At 44.5% G+C, this 22,358-nt stretch overlaps 1 protein-coding gene across 1 annotated transcript; it reads right to left on the bottom strand.

The window, feature by feature from the left end:
* Positions 1-3,198: 3,198 nt before the first annotated feature.
* On the bottom strand, positions 3,199-22,119 carry qsox2 (quiescin Q6 sulfhydryl oxidase 2). The gene is made up of 11 exons (XM_079565832.1): positions 21,724-22,119; positions 17,092-17,192; positions 16,938-16,986; positions 16,105-16,210; positions 14,664-14,754; positions 14,442-14,587; positions 14,223-14,372; positions 12,945-13,074; positions 12,229-12,351; positions 7,322-7,664; positions 3,199-3,871 (listed from the first exon to the last, which is right to left on the bottom strand). Exons 1-11 carry the CDS (start codon positions 21,971-21,973, stop codon positions 3,288-3,290), a joined length of 2,073 nt encoding a protein of 690 aa, XP_079421958.1. The 5' UTR covers positions 21,974-22,119; the 3' UTR covers positions 3,199-3,287.
* Between the last annotated feature and the right edge of the window lie 239 nt (positions 22,120-22,358).

The following is a 22,358-nucleotide window of genomic DNA, read 5'->3' as shown; positions in this document are numbered from 1 at the left end:
CCTTAGCTCTGCTGTTAGGTCCATAAATGCTCTTCGTTCGGATCGCATACAGATGTAGCCCTCTGTCTCTCCTGTGTCATTCTGTCTGTGCTCCAGCAGACACTTTGTTTATCTAGAGTTACAGCAACAGAGCAGTGCATGAGCTAACCACTGGGGGCACTACTGCACACTCCTCAACAGATGAAGCAGAACAAACTGATAAACTCACACAAAGTGATTTGAACCGATTGCAAACAAACCACCACTGCGTTATCACATTTTCTTGACTCTCTCTGTGGTGAACAAGGTTTGCAGGTGGCGCCATATCTTCATCTCCCGTTTGTGTACATTTTCCAGCACCCTCTGGTGGCAACTTTCGATAACACAGGCAGGGCACTATGCTTCGATCACTGAAGAGTCAGAGTGGACATGTGTCTCGTTACATTACAGTCACACTAAACAGTACAAGTGCTGACTCGGTAAGAACTGGAACTCACTGTTTGAGCCTCGGCGCTATCGTTAGCTCATTGACATAACACGGTCGGCACTAGCCTGGCACGAGCCAGACTGATCCTCCATGTTAAGAGATACATGGGGACACAGTCTGGAAATGTGGGATTTGAATCTCGCTGACTCCAGCAAAACCAGGCAGAACCAATCATAGCGCGGGAGGCGGGTGTTAACAGTGCGTCATCTTCCCATAAACACCTGTGCTCCTCCCGCAATCAAAACAGTGAAGATGGCGGCGGCCTGAGGTCTGAGGGCTTTCACCGGAGCATTTACTCGACTGCACGTGTGGATACAAACCATCATGGCGGAGGACGTGAACGCAAAGCGTAAGTCGCTTTGTGTTTGATTGGTTCACTCTTGTTCAAACCGCGATCATTAGCCCCGCCTCCAGTTCGATTTGGAAATTGTGTCCTATGACCACAATTCCAGACTGTCTTTATATGTATTCATAAATACATAAATAAAGTCAGTCTGGCTTTTGCCAGGCTAGGTCTTTAAAAATATTTACCTCTACATATGTCACTTCCTGTCAGGGTCCAATTATAAGGTGGCACTTTTTCTCAGAGTTATTTAAACCTATCATTGGAATGTTAGGCTTGTTTTGAGTGGGTTCATTTTCTAATCGGACCTAAACCAAACAAAAGTGACAAACATAAGTCTTGATTGGTTTGCTCGTTCCTAGTCCTATATCCCACACATTCACTCCTCTAATACTTATAACTGTGTTTTCAGCTTCAAACCGACTAAAGCTGGGATTTGCGTAAACTCTATAAACGGAGTCTTCGTCTGTAAAGTCCAGGCCGGTAGAAAGTCACATGTTGGTGAAATGTTGGTCAGTGTAAACAGTTTCGCCGAAGCGGGTCAGACCGCTCCAGTCCAGGGCCAGTTTTGTGCTTCGAGAGAGAAAGAACAAAAAAACAACAACTTTGGACTGAATCTTGACGCTGGACCACGTTCATAAAGCGGAACTCGGAAACTTGGGATCTTTGACGTTTTCTCTGGACCATAGAAAAGCGTAATTTAGCAAAACCGAATGAGGATTGTGGCTTCAAAACAGTCCTCCTTTGGGCAAGAGGGCTGGTCAGGATTTGAAATAGTCCTGGAGCGCCCTCTGCAGGCAGCAGGAGGAATGGCATGTCATATTTCACTGATCACCAGACTCGTCCTAATGGGTCTGGTGATGGATTATGGCCTTTACAAATGTGAAGGACAGTTTCATCTATGAGCCAGTAAAATCCAGAAAATATAGCTTGGGGCGCACGGTGCAGTAGAAGAAGAGACGACCCAAGTGAAGGGGACCACTCCAAGAGACGACCCAAGTGAAGGGGACCACTCCAAGAGACGACCCAAGTGAAGGGGACCACTCCAAGAGACGACCCAAGTGAAGGGGACCACTCCAAGAGACGACCGAAGTGAAGGGGATCGCTCCAAGAGACGACCGAAGTGAAGGGGACCACTTCAAGAGACGACCGAAGTGAAGGGGACCACTCCAAGAGACGACCCAAGTGAAGGGGACCACTCCAAGAGACGACCGAAGTGAAGGGGACCACTCCAAGAGACGACCGAAGTGAAGGGGACCGCTCCAAGAGACGACCGAAGTGAAGGGGACCACTCCAAGAGACGACCGAAGTGAAGGGGACCACTCCAAGAGACGACCGAAGTGAAGGGGACCACTCCAAGAGACGACCAAAGTGAAGGGGACCACTCCAAGAGACGACCGAAGTGAAGGGGACCACTCCAAGAGACGACCGAAGTGAAGGGGACCACTCCAAAGCAAGTGAGTGAAGTGAAATACCACTCCACGTCTGTTTTTCACTTGTAACATCAGAGTCCATGTACTTAGTACCTTCTCTGCAAACCTCAGCTCAAACAAAGGCTTTCCTTTAGTGGCTCTACCACTTCACAATAATCTTCTATCGTCCAAACTCCAAAGGCTGTAAACATGACTATTATAAAGTCCGATGACGATTATTGAGATTGAAGTAGAGATGGTGATTTCGATCAAATTTAGATTACGGCGAGACACTACAGGTGAATAGGGAAAAAAATAAATTTAGAGATAGCAGTTTGAAACTTCTGCTGTAGATTACTGACATAAATAGGAGAACTTTTTTTTTTTTTTTTTTTAAACGGCGCCTGATAGAAAATGTTCTTCTAACCTCTTTCCCTCCGCCTTAACCGGGCCATTTTCTCCAGTTACCCAAATCTAAAAGCTTCTCGGCTTTAGCTTATAGCCTCTAGACCGCTGTTTCTCCTCATTTGAAAGCTAAGACCTACAAAACTGATCGTACCTTTGTTGTCACATTGTCGCCGTGTTTATCTTATATTTTTGAAGCGTTTTTGTCGTGTTTTTTAATCACTTTTTGATTTTTCGTGGCTTTTTCATCTGTTTTTACTCATGTTTTTGTTGCTTGTTCATTGTTCTTGTTGCTTTTTTGTCACTTAGTTGTTGGGTTTTTATGCTCGTTTTTGTCGCTATATTTATGCTTTTATCAAAAAGCTTTTAGATTTGGGTAAGGCTAAACTAGAGTAAATGTGCTGCTTGGTTCAAGTGGGGGTTGAGGGTCAAGAGGTTAATGTAATTTGCTGGCATACATAATGTATCTCGGGGCCAACACAAATGAGCTTGCAGGGCCGCATATGGCCCCCGGACCATGAGTTTGAGCTGCTCTGACGTCAAATAAAAAGCGGCTGATTTCCGCTTTGACTCTGGACTCGTCCTTAAACCTGCCGTGTGGTCCAGTCGGCAGTGGCACCTTTTAAAACCAGTTTTTTTTTTTAACTTGAGTTCCCGTCGTTCACACGGCGAGCTTCGGGGGGCGCAGCTTCCACCGCCGCGACCGCACCCTGAAGAAGAAGAAGAGCAGCATGAGGAAGACGCAGGAGCCAACGTACAGCAGCAGGCAGAGGCTCATGTCCACGCTGTTGAAGCCCAGCGCGAGGGTGCGATTCACGCTCTGCTCTTCACGCTCCTCCTCCTGATGCAGCTTGTCCGCGTCCCCCCGTTCTCCCGTTTGGTCCAGTGTATCAGGACGGTCCGGTTTATCTGCAAAGTCCTGTTTAGCGTCTTTGTGCACGCTGTCGTTGGCTAGTCCCTCCTTTCCTCCCACCTCCTTACTCCCTTTCTCCTCCCCTTCGTCTGTTCTCCCCCTCTCCCTGTCAGGCCCCGCCCCGTCAGGCCGCGCCCCCTCAGGCCTCGCCCCCTCGGGCTGCACGGCGTATCTCCGCGACAGGTTGTCCTCGCCGTAGTGCCGCAGCAGGAACGACAGCACCTCCTGCTGGTTGAAGGCGTGCAGGCCACGGTTCTCCTCGTGGCAGGAGGCGCAGAGCGTCGGGGGAGGCCACGCCCCTTTGGGAAACAGCGGGTCATCGCTAAGGGAACCTGTGGAAACGGACACAGAGGTTAATGATATCTGATGGTTTCATTAAATGTCGGGATAAACATTATTATGAGATTTTACCAAACGATTTCAACTGCGTCCAGACTGTGACAAAGCCCTATTCGCACGCGATTAGAATGACCTGGGGGCGTCGGTCAAACTGAAATCACCCCAGGACGTCAGGTCGTTTTACGAGCATTCAGGATAAGCAATGTCAGCAATTCACAATTCACTATTTTTTACAGACTTTTTTCCAGAAATGATGGATAGATAATGAACACTGAATGATGACAACAAGCCTTTTTTCTTTTGTGATGCTAGCGCTGACTCTCAGGTAGGGCTGATACACTAAACTTCAAAAATGACAAAATGAGCATAGTCGGACGAAAAAACGACGCCCGGGATTATTTTCCCTTCACATTTCACGTGCCATGGCTCATGCTGTTGCCTGACTTAAAAACAAACAGCGCTGTGTGATGATGTCATCAGGCCGCGCTGCTCAGTTTACTTGCGCAGGTGTGAGGGCTGGCCAGCAGGGGGCAGGTGTGAAACAGAGACCTCGCCTTAATCGAGGCAAACCTGAAATCATTTGAACTTTTATGACTGTTCAGAAAACCAAAAATTATTATGATTTTTTCAATAATCGAGCAGCCCTACTCTCAGGTTTGTTTATGGGCTTTGCTTTAGCGAGAAAGGTTATTTCTTACCGCACGCTACAACCAACGACATCAAAAAAACGACTTGGTTTGGTCAAAAATATCACCGACCTCTGTTAGATACACGTCTATTTATATGAGTAAACCTCTACTATAATAATAAATGTTTAACAATAGACTATTACAAATATACTAATATACTATACTCAAATTAAATTACTAAAAATATCCGTCTATATATCGGCTATCGGCCGACGCCTTCATATTGGGATCAGTATCGGACCCAAAAATCCATATCGATCGGGTCCTAGTTTAAAGTGATAGACTTCAGCTCTCTCAGATTCCTGTGTGATATAAGTTGGTTGTGAAATAAAATGTTCATTATTAGACTGTATTTACATATAGTCTCAGAATAAAATTGGCAAAGCTTTCTAATTTTCCAAAGCAAGAAAAATAAGACATTTTATGCAACAAAATAGCCAGTTTCCTAAAGACAGTTTACACATGACAATGACAAGTCACAAATGCCACGAATCCACCCTAGTGACCAAGGATCACGAGTGTGGAATTTGATGGAATTTGATGATTCGCGTCCTATCAGGAATCTGTTCATAATGTCAAGAATCAGGCAAATGTGGGACCTATAAGTATAAATAAACATAAATAACATCGCTCTGTCCTCTTTTGCAGTGTATTACCAGAGTTCATGTGTGGAATCGGAAACAAAACTATAGAAAGCTTCCCTGGTTTGGGCCATGTTGTTACTACACTGCGTTCCAAATTATTATGCAAATTGGATTTTTGTGTCAAAAAGGTAAAAAAAAAAGCAATAATAATGAAACTCATGGATGGTATCGTGTCTTGGGGCTCTATGAATCACTGACATAAATCTCAGAGACCTGGGATTATTAGTTTTCGGGTTAAGCCCAGTTAAGGGAAAAACTACTGAAAAAGGGTGTTCCACTTTATTATGCAGATCATCATTTTCAAGCAATATGGTAAAGAAAAAGGGACTTTCTGCTGATGAAAAGTGTGAAATAGTTGAATGCCTTGGTCTAGGTATGAAAACCTTCGATATTTCATGAAAGATTAAGCTTAATCATCATACAGATAAGAGATTTGTGGATGATTCAGAGCACACTCCGTTTTGTGCCGATAAAGGCACAAAATGGACGGTTTCTGCCAGACAAACACATCAGATTATGAGAACAGATGCTACAAAGCAGCATTCAGGTATTTGAAGCTGCTGGTGCCTCTGGAGTCTCCCGAACATCAAGGTGTAGGACCCTCCAGAGGCTACAGTTGTGCATAAACCTTCTATCCGGGCCTCCCCTAAATGGTTAATTGAATGCTGATGAACAGAAACGGCTGCAGTGGCTCAGAAATACATGAGGACTCATTTTCAAACAGTCTTGTTCACTGATGAGGCCGTGTAGCCCTGGATGGTTAACTCAATGGAGTAGTGGATGGTTGGTGAATGACCACAATGTCCCAACAAGGCTGTGACGTCAGTAAAGAGGTGGCGGAGTCATGTTTTGGGCCAGAATCATGGGGAGAGAGCTGGTCGGCCCCATTAGGCCCTTTTAGGATCCCTGAAGGTGTGAAAATGACCTTTGAAAAATATGTGGAGTTTCTGACTGACCACTGTCTTCTATGCTACAAAAAGAAGAGCCGTGCTTTCCCGAACAAAATCCTCTTCATGCATGACAATGCACCATGTCATACTGTAAAGAATACCTCTGCATCACTGGCTGCTTTGGGCATAAAAGGAGAGAAACTCATGATGTGGACCCCCTCCTCCCCTGACTTCAACCCTATTGAGAACCTTTGGAGCCTCAACAAAAAAAACTTCTATGAGGGTGGGAGGCAGTTTTCATCCAAGCGGCAGCTCTGGGAGGTTATTCTAACATCCTGCAAAGAAATCCAAGCAGAAACTGTCCAAAAACTCACAAGTTTAATGGATTTAAGAATTTTGAAGCTGCGATCACACAAGGGCTCCTATGTTAAAATATAACTTGACCTGTTAATATTTTTTTGACTGAAATAGCTTTTGATTTCAGTAAATATGACCTCCTAATGCTACAAATACAACAAATGAGCATTTTCAGTTAATTACGAGCTTTAAAATGTATTGAAACGATGAGTTGCATAATAACTTGGAACAGTGGATTTTGAGGTTTTCACTATATTTATTTTTGAAAAAAATACTGTTATCACTAGGAAATTTTTTCCACCACATTTAAATGATCCTCTACCAGGTAAAGACTTAAAAATTATGCTGACTCTCATTTGAGTTGACAATTTAGAAAATCTTAGAAAAATGTCATTTGCATAATAATTTGGAACGCAGTGTATAGTATTTAAACATTGAGAAACTGCTCTGTTACTGCCTTAGCTTCTGATTTGTCCTGTTTACCCTGTGCCTATGCTCCACACCGTGCTGCGCTGCCCTCTCTCCGCCGGTGCTGGGTTTCTATCAATGTTGGGCGTGAGAGAAAACAGTGATTCCTACACGGTGAATGCTGTAAGAATGCTCTCAAGCTGGATTACGAATCACAACTAAGCATCATGAAAGGACACGCTCTGCTGCGACCTCCACGAATTGAGGGTGAGTCGTGACATTGGTAAAATATTTTCATGAACAGAGCGCATCAGTTCAAAACCCAATTAAGATATTGTCACAAAAGTGTCATTTGTAAGACAGCGTGTCTATGTGTAAACCCAGCATTAAGAAGAGACCAAACTGGCCCAAAACCTGAAACTCAAATAAATAAACAAACTCCTGCGCTCGCCGACCTGCCAGCCTGTCGTTGACCTCGTTGTGCTGGTTCCAGAGCCACATCACTTCCTGCTCCGGCGTGCTGATGCCCGCAGCGCTGTCGGACGAGGCCGCCTTCTCGAAGTTGCGGCCGCACTCCTCGCAGCCGAAGAAGGTGCGGATGTAGCGGCGCATCACGCTGAGCACCGGCGCCGGCTCCGCCTCCAGCGCCGTGTGCTGCAGCGACGAGGGCGCGGTGTGTCTGCGGGCCGCTAGCACGTGGAAGAGCGTCCACAGGGCGCAGGGGTACCCGCGGAAACCGGGAGCGCTGCCCTGACAGCCCACCCAGCGCAGCTCCGCCCCCAGGAACACGCCCGAGATCTGAGGAGGCAACCAGAGGGTCATTAGAGCGCAACAGTCCCATTACATAAATGTGCCTGCTTTATATGCTGTTCATTAGCGATGGGCGGATCGATACCAACATTTAGCTCTCAAGCTAAAATAGAGATATTTTCACTGGAATGATTCTATTTCATTTTTCTGTAATAATCGTATATTATCTGCGTACCAACAGAACCGGTTCTACTTGAGCTATCCATCGAAGCGGTTTGTCTCCTTCATTAACAAAGCCTCTTACGCCTTTAGAAACGTGAGCAGATTCAATATAATTCGTGAGTTCAACAGGGTATCTGCAGGAACCCCAAAGCCAAATTTAATACCTTTTAAAGGGGGCCTATTATGCAAAATCGACTTTTTCAAGCTTTACATCATGTTATTAAGTCATTCCCTCATTAAAAACATGCCTGAAGTGTTGCCTTGGCACATTCACGTATTTTCGAGTAATCTGTAGAAACTCTGATGGCGGCCATTTTAGGGATAAAACGCCTGATTCCTTCAGGAAACGCCCTCGACCTCCAGGATACGCCTCCGACCTTTCGTCACCAGCCGAGTAACCAACCACTGCTCCTCAGCAGAACCCCCTCCCCCCAGTGTCTAGCCCTAAGATGTAAACAGAGTCATCATGGAGGATTAGCTTCATGTGTTGTGAACCGGAGCCACAGCAGACTTTTACAAAGACACACATCAGTGTTTCTGTTACCGAAACACCCAGGATTAAAACCGGTGACAAGAACACTTATTTCAGTGTCTGGTTCTGCGCTGGGCCTTGATGATGCACAGAGCCTCCGGAGAAAGCTAATGCTAAGCTAAACCTCGAGTCATCACGTGGAAACGAGAAATATGCACAAATAAAGTCAATAAAACCACCACACACATAAAGAACCGTTTAACAATGATCACACACGGAGCCAGGCTTGTTGATTTGGAAGTTTATTGCTCACATTTCATCTACAATGGGTCATAGCCGAGTGGTTTTCTCCCGGAGCTAACAAGCTAGCCGCGACAAGCTAACGGGAAAATTCACTGAATACAAGCATATTATGCATTGAAAACGTCACTAAAACAGGCAACTGCTTGAAGCAGCCTTTCTGATGATCACACACTGAGCCGGGCTTGTTGATTTCGTAGTTTATTGCTCACATTTCATCTACAGTGAGTCGTAGCAGAGTGGTTTTCTCCCGGAGCTAACAAGCTAGCCGCGATAAGCTAACGGGAAAATTCACTGAATACAAGCAGCATATTATGCATTGAAAACGTCACTAAAACAGGCAACTGCTTGAAGCAGCCTTTATGATGATCACACACGGAGCCTGGCTTGTTGATTGTGTAGTTTATTGCTCACATTTCATCTACAGTGAGTCGTAGCCGAGTGGTTTTCTCCCGGAGCTAAGGCACTATTAGCCGCGACAAGCTAACAACCTTCACCTTCACAACATTCATTGAAAACAGGCAGCATATTATGCACAAATAACGTCAATAAAGCAGGCAACTACTCGAAGCAGCCTTTACGATGATCACACAATGAGCCTGGCTTTACACATTTGTGGTTTATTACAGACTTTTCATCAACAATGAGCTGTAGTCGATTGTAACAAGCTAACGGGTAACCTCGAAAAACCATTGTCCACCTGCACAGATAATGTCCGTCTTTGAATCGTATGGGCTCCTGCAGATCCTGGTGTCGTCCATGGGGGTATAGTTAGAGATCCATAGGGCATGGCAGATGCAAAGAGAGAGCCTCCAAACAGCAGTTATTTTTCAGGCAAGAGCCCCTTCCAAGCGTCCGGTGTGGAAGGTTCGTCTCCAAATAATATCCTGTGTGGCCATTGTTCACAAAGTGATAAACAGTAGGTCCTTTCCAACAATAAAAATTAAAATGCACCGATCGTAGTTTCAATACTGTTGAGACAACGAGCGGAGTGTTGACAGCGTGTGGAGGGGGCGTGTCGGAAAGGGTCAGAGGTTCTTAAAGTGACAGAAGCCTATTTCAAGTCATTTGCTAACGCCATTTTGAAAGAGCAATTTTATACAAGGCAGTTATTCTAATTTACTGCATTGACAGACCAACAGAAGGTTTCGTCATCATTGTAGTGTGCTATAGACTGGTGCTATGTGGCTGAAAAAAGCATAATACCCCCTCTTTAAAGACTTTTTTAAGACGTCCTTTAAAAACTTTAAGGCCTCACAGTATCTTTGAGTGGCTTCAACAAAGGTTTGAATTCTTCAACATCTAGCCGGGAGCCAGAAAACTTACACTTTCCCTATTTTGACCGACTTGTTTCATGGTAGTTTAATGAATGATGGTCAGCAGACACAGAGGAGCGACTTTAAGCAGCTACGTCACGGCAAAAGCGAATAGAGGAAAGAAAAGAACTAATTATACCATTTATATAATTTCACAATCAATTTTATGGATAAAGTTGCCTGGCCTGACAGACACTCCTCCTTTCTGTTCAAAATGATCATTTCACCATTTTACCCACATCGGTCCAATCACGCACCGAGAGGCGGGACTTCATTCCCCCAAGAGGCGGAAGCCGTCACCACACTCTACCAAAACAATAGAGATGGCGTGCGCGGCGAGTGATACGATGTTTTCTTCTGCTCTTTTGTCTGTTTTAAATCATTTGAAAAAAAATGTTAATCCCTAAAACCGGAGCAAGACACAGCGTGGGAAGCGTTCCTCGTAAATAAGGACGTTTTTGGAAAGGTTTCCTGCCACTTGTTGCTGCGACGTATCTAGCGTTGCTCTGATTGGTCGATGCCGTCCGTCAATCACGCCCACCGGGAAATCATTGAGATCATGCTGCTCCCAGACTATATGTCTTTGAAATATCTATGAAAAAGCATGTAGTTTGGCAGGCCAGGCAAGGATAAAAGTAAAAAGCTAATGCAAAAGTTAATACCTCAGAAAATCACTTTTAAACTTTTAAATACATATTAATAGTCTTAATTTGGCAATTTTTCTTATATACTTTAAACTTTTTTTAAAACCCCGTGGATACCCTGTTCCATTATGATTCAAATAACTGTGATTATTATTTTCTCTATAATGGAGCAGCCCTAATATTGAGCCACAATAATATTGCGATAATTGATATTAGTGAAGATCTTTTAACGCCACAGAAACTAGCTCTAAAGTAGGATTAGCTAGCTTTTACTCAATGAAGGCTCGATTTTCTTCATCATTGAAAGACCAAGTGCCGGATCCTCCAACTGTGGGCCGAAGTAAAGCATCACTTTCTACAAAGGCCAGTGTTGTAAAGCATATATGACTTATATATAAGACATTCTAAAGGAATTGACAGTGTTTTTCACATTTCTAGAGAATTTCATTGGTATTTGATCTCTGATTTGTGTAAAAAATATTCCTCAAAATCAAGGTAGCAGGTGGCACCGTGGTTTCCCCTACCCCAACCATTAAAAACATGTATAATAGGTTCCCTCTGGGGCCAGGACTCCCCTGAAAAAACATTCTTAATCTCCTTGGGACTTTCCTGGTTAAATAAGGTCAAATACAAAAAATAAAAAGATAGGGCCAGATGTTCTATTATGGAGGGCCCGTTTTGGCCCCCGGGCCTAAGGTTGCCTACTCCTGACTAAAGCTCAAAAAATGACAGTAAAGCTTTGTTGAAAAATATCACACAATGAACATGAAGAACAATGTAATACATGTTAAAAATAAAGTATTACATAAGATAAATAACTAAAGGAACAGATGAGATCAAATTTAAAATCACTGGTATCGCCCATGACAGATCACTACTCCACTATTCCATTGATTTGACCATCCAGGGCTACACGGCCTCATCAGTGAACAAGACTGTTTGAAAATGAGCCGTTTCTGTTCATCAGCTTCAATGAACAGTTTAGGGGAGGCCGGATAGAAGGTTGATGCACAACTGCAGCCTCTGGAGGGTCCTACACCTTGATGTTCGGGAGACTCCAGAGGCACCTAACAGTTTCAAACACCTGTTTGCTGCTTTGTAGCTTCTGTTCTGTTCATCTGATGTATTTGTCTGGCTGAAACCGTCCTCATTGTGCCTTTATCTGCACAAACCTGTGTGTCTGAATCATCCACAAATCTCTTATCAGTATGATGATTATGCTTAATCTTTCATGAAATATCGAAGGTTTTCATACCTAGACCAAGGTATTCAATTATTTCACGCTTTTCATCAGCAGAAAGACCCTTTTTCTTTCCCATATTGCTTGAAAATGATGATCTGCATAATAAAGTGGAACACCCTTTTTCAGTAGTTTTTCCCTTAACTGGGCTTAACCTGAAAACTAATCATCCTAGGTCTCTGAGATTAATGTCAGTGATTCATAGAGCCCCAAGACACCATACCATCCATGAGTTTCCTTATTATTATTATTATTTTTTTTTTACCTTTTTGACACAAAAATCCAATTTGCATAATAATTTGGAAGACAGTGTATGTTCAAACGGCCTTATTTTTTATTATTTAGAATTATTTGGCAGTGAACCCTTTGTCCTGAGAGAAAAAATCCGGGAAAAAACGGGAAAGTCTGGTCTTTTTACCTTCATCTTGTTGTCGACCAGGTCCAAAACGGCCTGATACGGGATTTTCTGAAGGGGCAGACTCAGCAGCCAATCAGAGAGCGTCTCCATGAGCTTCACCACGGCGCCCCCTCCTGGATACAGCTGCACACGCACAGAGAATACGCATGGATACCATAGACATAATATTAATAGACTACGTCTCCTCACTTCTCCCCATTTGCCATAATAACCACGGTTGAGGGGGAATCATGTCGGATGTACCGACTCCTCCTACCCAGCTCTGACAGAGCATGTTCCTATAAAGTGCATAAGGGCGGGATCTTCACTGTAGACTCGACCCTCGCGGGATGTGTAGTTCAGTTATAGCGATGCCCGTGCCATTAGCTCTAATGCTAACGGCCTGTCAATCAAAGTCCGGCCCTCATTAGTATACCAGATTTAGAAAATGTTTCTTACAAAAAACGGCCTGGTCCCTGCAATTGCGCCTAACCCAGCGTTATCACAGGAGCAATATCTAGTAGAAAGTTCCAAAAAAGTAGAAACCAGGCTTTAAAACATGTGGAAAGTGCAATGCTAACAAATGGAAAACTAGCTTGTTTTGCCGCCCACATATGGAGATACTGCAGCAATGGTGGACAATGTCGGCCCCTAGAGTCATGGTCTTAAAGCAGTGCAACCAGCGCCATTGGTGGATACATGTGACGAGTCGTTCACCTGTGACTGCACGGGTTTACCTTCGCGAGCAGCGTGACCAGGTCTTTGAAGGTCTGCAGCTCGTCTCCCTCCAGAGAGCTGTGCGACGCCAGCTCCACCCGGAACAGGTAATGAAGCGCTGACTCCAAGTCAGCCGCGTACACCACAGACCTGCGGGACAGAGGAACAGGTAATGAAGCGCTGACTCCAGGTCAGCCGCGTACACCACAGACCTGCGGGACAGAGGAACAGGTAATGAAGCGCTGACTCCAGGTCAGCCGCGTACACCACAGACCTGCGGGACAGAGGAACAGGTAATGAAGCGCTGACTCCAGGTCAGCCGCGTACACCACAGACCTGCGGGACAGAGGAACAGGTAATGAAGCGCTGACTCCAGGTCAGCCGCGTACACCACAGACCTGCGGGACAGAGGAACAGGTAATGAAGCGCTGACTCCAGGTCAGCCGCGTACACCACAGACCTGCGGGACAGAGGAACAGGTAATGAAGCGCTGACTCCAGGTCAGCCGCGTACACCACAGATGTGGGACAGAGGAACAGGTAATGAGGCGCTGACTCCAGGTCAGCCGCGTACACCACAGACCTGCGGGACAGAGGAACAGGTAATGAAGCGCTGACTCCAGGTCAGCCGCGTACACCACAGACCTGCGGGACAGAAGAACAGGTAATGAAGCGCTGACTCCAGGTCAGCCGCGTACACCACAGACCTGCGGGACAGAAGAACAGGTAATGAAGCGCTGACTCCAGGTCAGCCGCGTACACCACAGACCTGCGGGACAGAGGAACAGGTAATGAGGCGCTGACTCCAGGTCAGCCGCGTACACCACAGACCTCCGGGACAGAGGAACAGGTAATAAAGCGCTGACTCCAGGTCAGCCGCGTACACCACAGACCTGCGGGACAGAGGAAAACTTAAAAATGCTGTAAAATGCAATGAAAAGTTTGATTTTGAAGTAAACAATATTGCTTTAAGCAGTAAAAAAAAATGTTTAAAATCACAACCAAAGAAATCCGGCATTTTTGCAACAATCACAAAAACTACCCATGAAATCCTGCCGCAACGGATTACTGAAACAGCTGCTTAGGGAAGAGGAGCAAGAGGAGGGGTGGGAGTGGCTTATAGCTTCCTGACCCTCATTTGGAAGATCAGGAAGAGAAACTACAGGGTATTTTTGTTACAGCTGTTTTTGATCAATATTGCATTTTCTAACCAACCTAACCACCGATGTTACTGTAAGTACAATGAACTAACTTTGAGTTGTGGTCTAAACCGAGACTGTTGCTGGTGTCAGCACTGACCTGTCGAAGTCCCTCCAGGGCGGCGAGCTCTGGAGCACGGACAGCGCCTCCTTCTGTGGGTTGAGGACGCTGCTGTTGGTGTGTGTTTTCCTGTGGACGCCCGGTAATGTCCGGAGCAGAGACGTGAAGAAGAAGCGTAGGCTCTTCTCCCTGGGACGAGCAGACGGTTAGTTACAGACAGACTCACCACGGGAACGAACGGGAGGGCATCTGACTCACGTGTGCAGTGTATGGTGCGAGCCGTTGGGGTGCAGCAGATGAACCGAGGGCAGCGCTGTGATTCCCAGAGTGTCCAGCAGAGGGCGGTCTGAGCTCAGAGCCCGCCGAACGTCCAGCCCCGAGTAGGGTAGCAAGTCCAGGATCACCTGAAGAAGAGCGGGTCAGGGGAGCGGTCAAAGCAAGTCTGAACCAGGTCTAAACCAGGGTTAAACCAGGACCCACCTCTCGTCCAGTGAAGGACTGTGGCTCCTCGACGATGACAGCAGTGAAGTGGTCAGACTTCTGTCCCAGTAACGGCAGCAGCTCCACTGAACTGGAAGCGATAGACAGAGACAAAAATATCTCAATTTAAAAGCACAAAAGCCCGGAACGAGATGTTACACATGAGAGTCAGGTTTGAGTTGAGCTATTTTATTATTACTATTAATATAGCCTATCTCTAATAAAAATATAAGCTGTAAGCTTAGTCCCTTGGATACTAACTGTGATTATACTCATTATGAAATAGGAGGTTTTTTTCCAGCTGCGCGGGGAGGGGGAGCTGAGTGCGTTGTGCTGAGTTCGGGGGTGTACCTGTAGGGTCATAGTTCCGGGGGTTTATGTGTAGGACCATAGTTCCGGGGGTTTATGTGTAGGGCCATAGTTCCGGGGGTTTATGTGTAGGACCATAGTTCCGGGGGTTTATGTGTAGGGCCATAGTTCCGGGGGTTTATGTGTAGGGCCATAGTTCCGGGGGTTTATGTGTAGGGCCATAGTTCCGGGGGTTTACCTGTAGGGTCATAGTTCCGGGGGTTTATGTGTAGGGTCATAGTTCCGGGGTTTATGTGTAGGGTCATAGTTCCAGGGGTTTACCTGTAGGGTCATAGTTCCGGGGGTTTATGTGTAAGACCATAGTTCCGGGGGTTTATGTGTAGGACCATAGTTCCGGGGGTTTATGTGTAGGGCCATAGTTCCGGGGGTTTATGTGTAGGACCATAGTTCCGGGGGTTTATGTGTAGGGCCATAGTTCCGGGGGTTTATGTGTAGGGCCATAGTTCCGGGGGTTTATGTGTAGGGCCATAGTTCCGGGGGTTTACCTGTAGGGTCATAGTTCCGGGGGTTTATGTGTAGGGTCATAGTTCCGGGGTTTATGTGTAGGGTCATAGTTCCAGGGGTTTACCTGTAGGGTCATAGTTCCGGGGGTTTATGTGTAAGACCATAGTTCCGGGGGTTTATGTGTAGGACCATAGTTCCGGGGGTTTATGTGTAAGACCATAGTTCCGGGGGTTTATGTGTAGGACCATAGTTCCGGGGGTTTATGTGTAGGGCCATAGTTCCGGGGGTTTATGTGTAGGACCATAGTTCCGGGGGTTTATGTGTAAGACCATAGTTCCGGGGGTTTATGTGTAGGACCATAGTTCCGGGGGTTTATGTGTAGGGCCATAGTTCCGGGGGTTTATGTGTAGGGCCATAGTTCCGGGGGTTTATGTGTAGGACCATAGTTCCGGGGGTTTATGTGTAGGGCCATAGTTCCGGGGGTTTATGTGTAGGACCATAGTTCCGGGGGTTTATGTGTAGGGCCATAGTTCCGGGGGTTTATGTGTAGGACCATAGTTCCGGGGGTTTATGTGTAGGACCATAGTTCCGGGGGTTTATGTGTAGGACCATAGTTCCGGGGGTTTACCTGTAGGGCCGTAGTTCCGGGCACTGGTTGGGTCTTTCCTCCGTCGTGTGGTTCTGGAGGATGTTGACCATGAGTTGTCGCACTGAGGGGATCTCTCTGTCTCCCCCTGCAGGACGCACACCGTAAACACAGACATGAACCACGGTCCTGCGATATCAACAATTACAGTGATCGATAATGTTTCAACTAAATCATCATGGCCTCAAGATGCAATGGCTCCTAAATTTAAACTGCATTGTTTTGATGCAGAGGGAAGAAAAAGTAAGAGGACTACACAGATCATGATGCTTTAATGGCCTTAAAGAACAAAATCTAACTTACAAGTTGGCCTGAGACAATTAAAGTCACTACTGTTATTTAGTGTGACTTTTAAATAATTTTGTTTTAGTCAAGATTCAATCAAACATTTCTCTTTAGTTTTAGTCTATGTTTAGACAATGAGTTGACCGAAACTAAAATTAATTTGGCCAACTCACTGTTTCTTTTATTGTATTAAACAATATTTAATTACATAGATCTGCTAAATGGAGCTTCACGTACATAGACAAAGCACTAGACTGACAAAAATGACCCGAGGCATCTTTAGTTCCTTCTTTTAATGATGATTTTATTTTCATGAGCTGACCTCAGTATCTGGAGATTTTATATACATTTATCATTTCCAATTTGTAATGATGGTGAAAAATGATGGTCGACGAAATTAACATTGCTTTCGTTAAACTATTTTTAGTTTCAATATCTTGAAAAATGACGTTACGCAGCAGCTCCAATGATTAGTCAGCCTCGGGTCATTTTAGAAACAAAATAAAAGGTCAAATCCTGTGAGCTCTCACCTCTGTAGATGGTCCCTCGCTCGGACGCTCCACTGTGGGCTTTGAAATACTGCAGAAAGTACACAACAATGTCATTACCCTGGAGCCGCATTTCTCATCTTGTAATAATTTACTATAAAATGTGGGTCAATTCATGTTAACGCTTTGGACGCACCTTAAACGTGGGGTAGAACTTGATGCCGTATTCTCTGCAGAGGTCAAAGTTCTCCTCCAGGGCACAGTCGAACACGGCCACACCCATCACCCCCTGCCAGTCTGACACAGCAACAGAGATGGATTCAAACTAGGGCTGGAACTAAGGATTATTTTGGTAAGAATTGTTATGATGCCTCGTAGGAAAGGCTTTTCCCCACAAAACTAAAGTGGCGCCACTTGAGGACGTGTAAGAGTAGACTTAAAGTGAAAGTTTGTAGGAGGCTCTTGGTGCTTTAAGTCTCCACAGCTGAACTTGGTTTGCTCAAAGCTGCACATGAACCTGGGGGATCTTTTTCATCGAGGGCCACATATTGACATGTACATAATTATCATTTTATTTCAGTGAAGCAGCAATTTGAATGAAGAAATGCTGCACAACACGCTACATAACGTTATACTGAAGGCAGTGACCAAAAGCAACGTTCACCTCACTAATGCCGTGGTTTTGTTCAAGTTTTATCATAAGCTGCACTGCTCCATCACTCTTTATCTGTATCTGAACTCGGAGCACTCTGATCATCTCCCAGTTGTTGAGACACAATCAGATCACATTTATGACATTTACAACGTCCAAAACACTCTACAGACCCTCACTTTAAAGTCGTCATGTCATTTTTGCCCTTCTTGAGTGTATATCAGAAAATGGTTCCATTAGCTGTTTCAGCCCGAGTTCAACACATTTGACAAACAGTGAACAAAGTGCTTTAACTTTGATCTGTGTCATGGGTAAGAGAAAACATGCAAATCACATTTCAAATCAGGTTTAGTAATATATATTTGCTTTGTTTAGTTTGCTATTTGACATCCATTCACAAATCTGTGCCGTTTTCAGTTAAGAATTATATTTAATACAGCATCATTTTATCATTTTGAAATCTTGGCATTTTCTTGGACCCCCAGCTCTAAGTTGTCACACGACATTATTCATTACCTCCTAGATCCAGAGGGGAAGAGGCTGATAAAGTTCATAAAGTTAAATTCTTGGAGCAAAGTTTTTCTTAATCATCTATTATTTATCATCTATTTGGGCTAAACTTTATTTAGTGTTGTACCAAAACGCACAGGGTTTAGACAGGCAAAAGCATGTCAGATTTAATGCTTTTTGATGACATATCAATGCCCTCCAAAAAATACTATATTTCAATACCACAAACACAGAAACAAAAGCGGTGCATATTTCATTTCATTTGCAAACATTTCACCAAACAGCACAGAGAATTGGACACAACAGGCAACTTTGGAATAAAAATAAATTAGGTCAATTTCAGCCAAAACTGCAACTGACTATGTTTTAGACCAGCCATTACCAAAGTCTGGGACATTCTGTTTCAAGAGTTTTCCAACCGAGCAAAAGTCCGCACTCTCACACAGCCGCCGTCACTCTCACAGATGGGCCGCTCTCAGCAGATACAATTTATAATGGAACTGATAACCCGGGCCAGATTTAGACCAGGGCGAAGACTAAACTTTCCACTGAAACATGTCCAAAGCAAACCCTAACACCTGTTTCACAGACTGTGCTTGGTCCAAGTGAAGACTAAAGCTGGGGAAAAAAAAGTCTAGCCTCATTGTTGTTGCTCCTTTGTTGTTTTTGATTAATATTCAGTCAAAGAGAAAGGATACAGGGACCATCTGCCGGGGGACTCACCACCACCTGCTGCACCCAGTGCCATGCACCCACTCCCCCCCAGAGACCTCCACAGACCAACCCCCCACCCCCAGGAGCCCGAACCAGAACCAACACCCACGACACTCTAGAGCAAACATTTCTTCAGATTTGAAACTTTGGGGAAACAAAAGGTTTAATTTCAGCTAAAACTGCAACTGAATAAAAACAATGTCCAAGAAATGTTAGATTTAATGCCAACTTGAATCCAACTGGATGCTTTTTTTAACCTCTGCTTTGACCGAGTGCATTTTCTCCAGTTCGGCTTTACCAAAATCTCCCAAAGTCACTCTTTGGTTGCTTTTTTGCAGCGCTTCATCCTCCCTATTTAGACTTTTTTTTTCGAGTTCATTTGTACCTGTCTGGACTCCACGCGTGCCCTCAGTCACGTAAACACAGCACAGATGCCGTTAGCATTTAGCCTCTCCTCTTCTCCTCTATAGCTCCAAACCAGGTGAAGATAGAAGCTACCAAGCTCCTCCACCTTTCCACAATTAAACAATGTGGATTTTCTAAGTGGATAAAAAGGGGAACTATATTGTAAGGCGTAATAATACCAGGAGTAGATCGAGATCCGCGCAGTAAAGTGAAGATATTACTGCGCGGATCTCGAACTACTCCTGGTATTGTTACGCCTTACAATATCACGTAACCATATTTAAATAGGGAAAACGTGGAAGAGCTTGGTAGCTTCTATCTTGACCTGTTTTGGAGCTATAGAGGAGAGAGGGAGAGGCTAAATGCTAACGCCGTCTGCGCTGTGTTTACGTGACTGAGGGCACGCGTGAAGACCAGACAGGTACAGATGAACTCGTCTAAGCAAAGGTAAGAACATACCTCAGTATGTAAAAACGGTGGCCTATTCCTTTAAAGCATACTAACAGCTATATTACAAAGTATTTTGCCAAAAAGCAAGCTGTGATTAGTTTACCAGTCTAATATAATGCAGTATAAAAAGACTACTAGAGATTGAAAGATGCAGAGTAAATGTTTGAAACTATCAGTGTGTGGAAGAGCTGCTGGTTTGGTTTAATCCTGTAATTTAAAACTTTTAGAGATAGATATTGATCAGTTTCTGCCGCCTTTATGTCCATGGAAATCTGTCTGTAATTCCCAGCATGACGGTTTCTCCAGTTCCAGAGGTTCCAGTTCTTTTTTTTTTATTGAGACTTTGAAGAAACAAATGAAAAATCAGCAAATGTTAAAATTCTATCTTGTTATTGAGGTTAAAAGGTCAAGAAATAAAGCAAGGAATTAGATATCGACAAATCGGCTACTTCTGTGATGAATCTATAGAGTGAAGTTTATTCCGTGAATTTTGAAATAACAACAAACATGTCAAGATAGCAAAACCGAAAATTTCCAAAAGAATTTGAGTTTTGCCTGTGTCTCCCCTTAATATGGCACAAAAGAGGACCAAAACAAAGCTAACAACAATAAACCAGTGCTGCAATAGGAAAACATGGCTCCACATAACGCTAGCATCCATTACATCTGGGATTGTTGTCGTTAAAGCTACTTATTCAGCTAATTTTGTCACATATTTTAATCCAGCTTCACTTGGCCAACAATTCAACATCAGATTTAACACTAAACGCGACCATAAAACCACACAAAAAGTACAAAAAAAAAAATCAATAAAAAAAAAAGCAGCGTTAAACATCTGTTCAGTGAGACGTGCTGACGTGACTCCAGCGTAGTGGCTCCTGTTGCCTGGGAGACGCCAGCTAGGCTAGGCTAACGGCTAGCAGTTAGCTCAAAGATGCTAACGCCTTTGTTTTGAAAGGTTTACACACATTTTATGATGTTCCACGGACATCTGCTGACAGACCGTTAACCCTACATGAGTGGGGACACGTTCTCGATCTCATAAATCATTCACTACGGAAATAACAACGAGGCCAAAGGGAAACAGCTGTTCAGAAAGTTAGGGGGATCATGCAATGATTTGGGGGGAAATTAAGGAAGAATATCCACACAACGAACTGAGACTCTGCGGTTATGAGAAATAAATGATGTGCACTTGTGCCCAGTGCTATTATATTTACATATATTTTTAAACTACGTCGGTAATAAACTTATTTTGTATTTTCAATGGACTCCAGTGGAGCTTGGGGAACAGCTGTTGCAGTGCAGAGGGGCGATGAGTCACTTTCAATCAGGTTTTGCTTGTTTGTGTCAACAAAAATCGTTTTGTTCCCGCAAATACCGTAAATTAATCCTAAACCCATTCACGGCTGTAAATACTTGGCCTTTTATCCTGTTGGCCTGGTTTTTTGTGCTGCTGAGAAGTATCAGTTTACAGTTTTACTCCCAGTAATGCGTAGAAACACACACAAAAATACATTGTTCTTAAGACTTTGGCCTATTTATTTAGTTATTTACAGTGTCATTGTTATTTTTCACTTAATGTCCACAAAACATAAATCTATGGAGCTCACTTCATGGTGCATTGGATAAATCTCACAATTCCAAAGCTTTCCAAATACTTGTGTTTCTGATGTGCCCACTCTCGGGAAGCACTGAATAGTTGCCACAGGGCTTACAGCATGGATCTATTATATTAAACGCTCACAGTGGTTGCTTCCGTATCAGCCAACAAATCTTATGTGAATAGTATTTTATTGGAGGAATAAAGTCAGGTATAGTAACTAGTAGTTCGTGATCTTTAAACAGTCATTTCTGATCAGCTTTCAGTGGTTCTATCAGCCACGACTACACACAATCTTATTTTAATATTTCATAGTCTTACAGCAGCAGCATATGTTACATCTTTAAACTTTTTTTTTTTTTTTTACTTGTTTTTAAGACTATGGGGTCTACCAGCCTCTGCATGAATGGAAAAACAAACAGGCTCTGGCTCAAATTAAAGCTGATTTAGCCTCGTTTTTTTAAATATCCTATTTCCTTCCGGGACATCCTCACCTCTCACGTCCCGGGCCAGTGCTTTCCATGTGCCCGAGTACTGGATGCAGTGCCCGCACCAGGAGGAGTAGAACTGGACCAACCAGGCGCTGGGGGAGTCGGTCAGTGTGGCCTGGAGAGAGTCCCTGGTCAGGATCACCAGCGGGTCCTGCTCCGTATACAGGCGGGCGGCAGCGCACTCGCGGCGGGGCAGGAGGCTCAGGAGCACCGCTGACTGGAGCCACAACCACCACCAACACCACGGAGGCATCACTGGCGCTGCTGCTATCCGAGGACGGGTGCACACACAGCGGCTTTAGGCCAGACTGTGAGCCCCTGAACCCGCGGAGGAGGAGGAGAGCTTCGGTGGAGGAGACGTGGTTAGGCAGAGACACAGCGGGGACAGAGCGCTCACTCCGCGGGCACACAGAAGCAACCGTGTCGAGCTCACGGAGGGGTTAAGACATGAGAAATAACACAAAGGTTTATACAATCATTGAACGGAATTATTTGAAATATATGTATATGAAATTAGAGTAGTTCTGTTGGGACTTTATTTCGTCCCCTGTTCTTTTTCAGAGTCGATCTCCGAAATGACGAAGGTGACGTTTGTATCGACGTGTCCTACGTATTTTTTCAGCTGCACAAAATGTAAT

This window comes from Gobius niger, assembly GCF_951799975.1.
Source record: "Gobius niger genome assembly, chromosome: 1".
Lineage (NCBI taxonomy): Eukaryota > Metazoa > Chordata > Actinopteri > Gobiiformes > Gobiidae > Gobius > Gobius niger.
The sequence above is the reverse complement of the archived record's forward strand: the minus strand, read 5'-3'. Positions and strand labels throughout refer to the sequence as shown.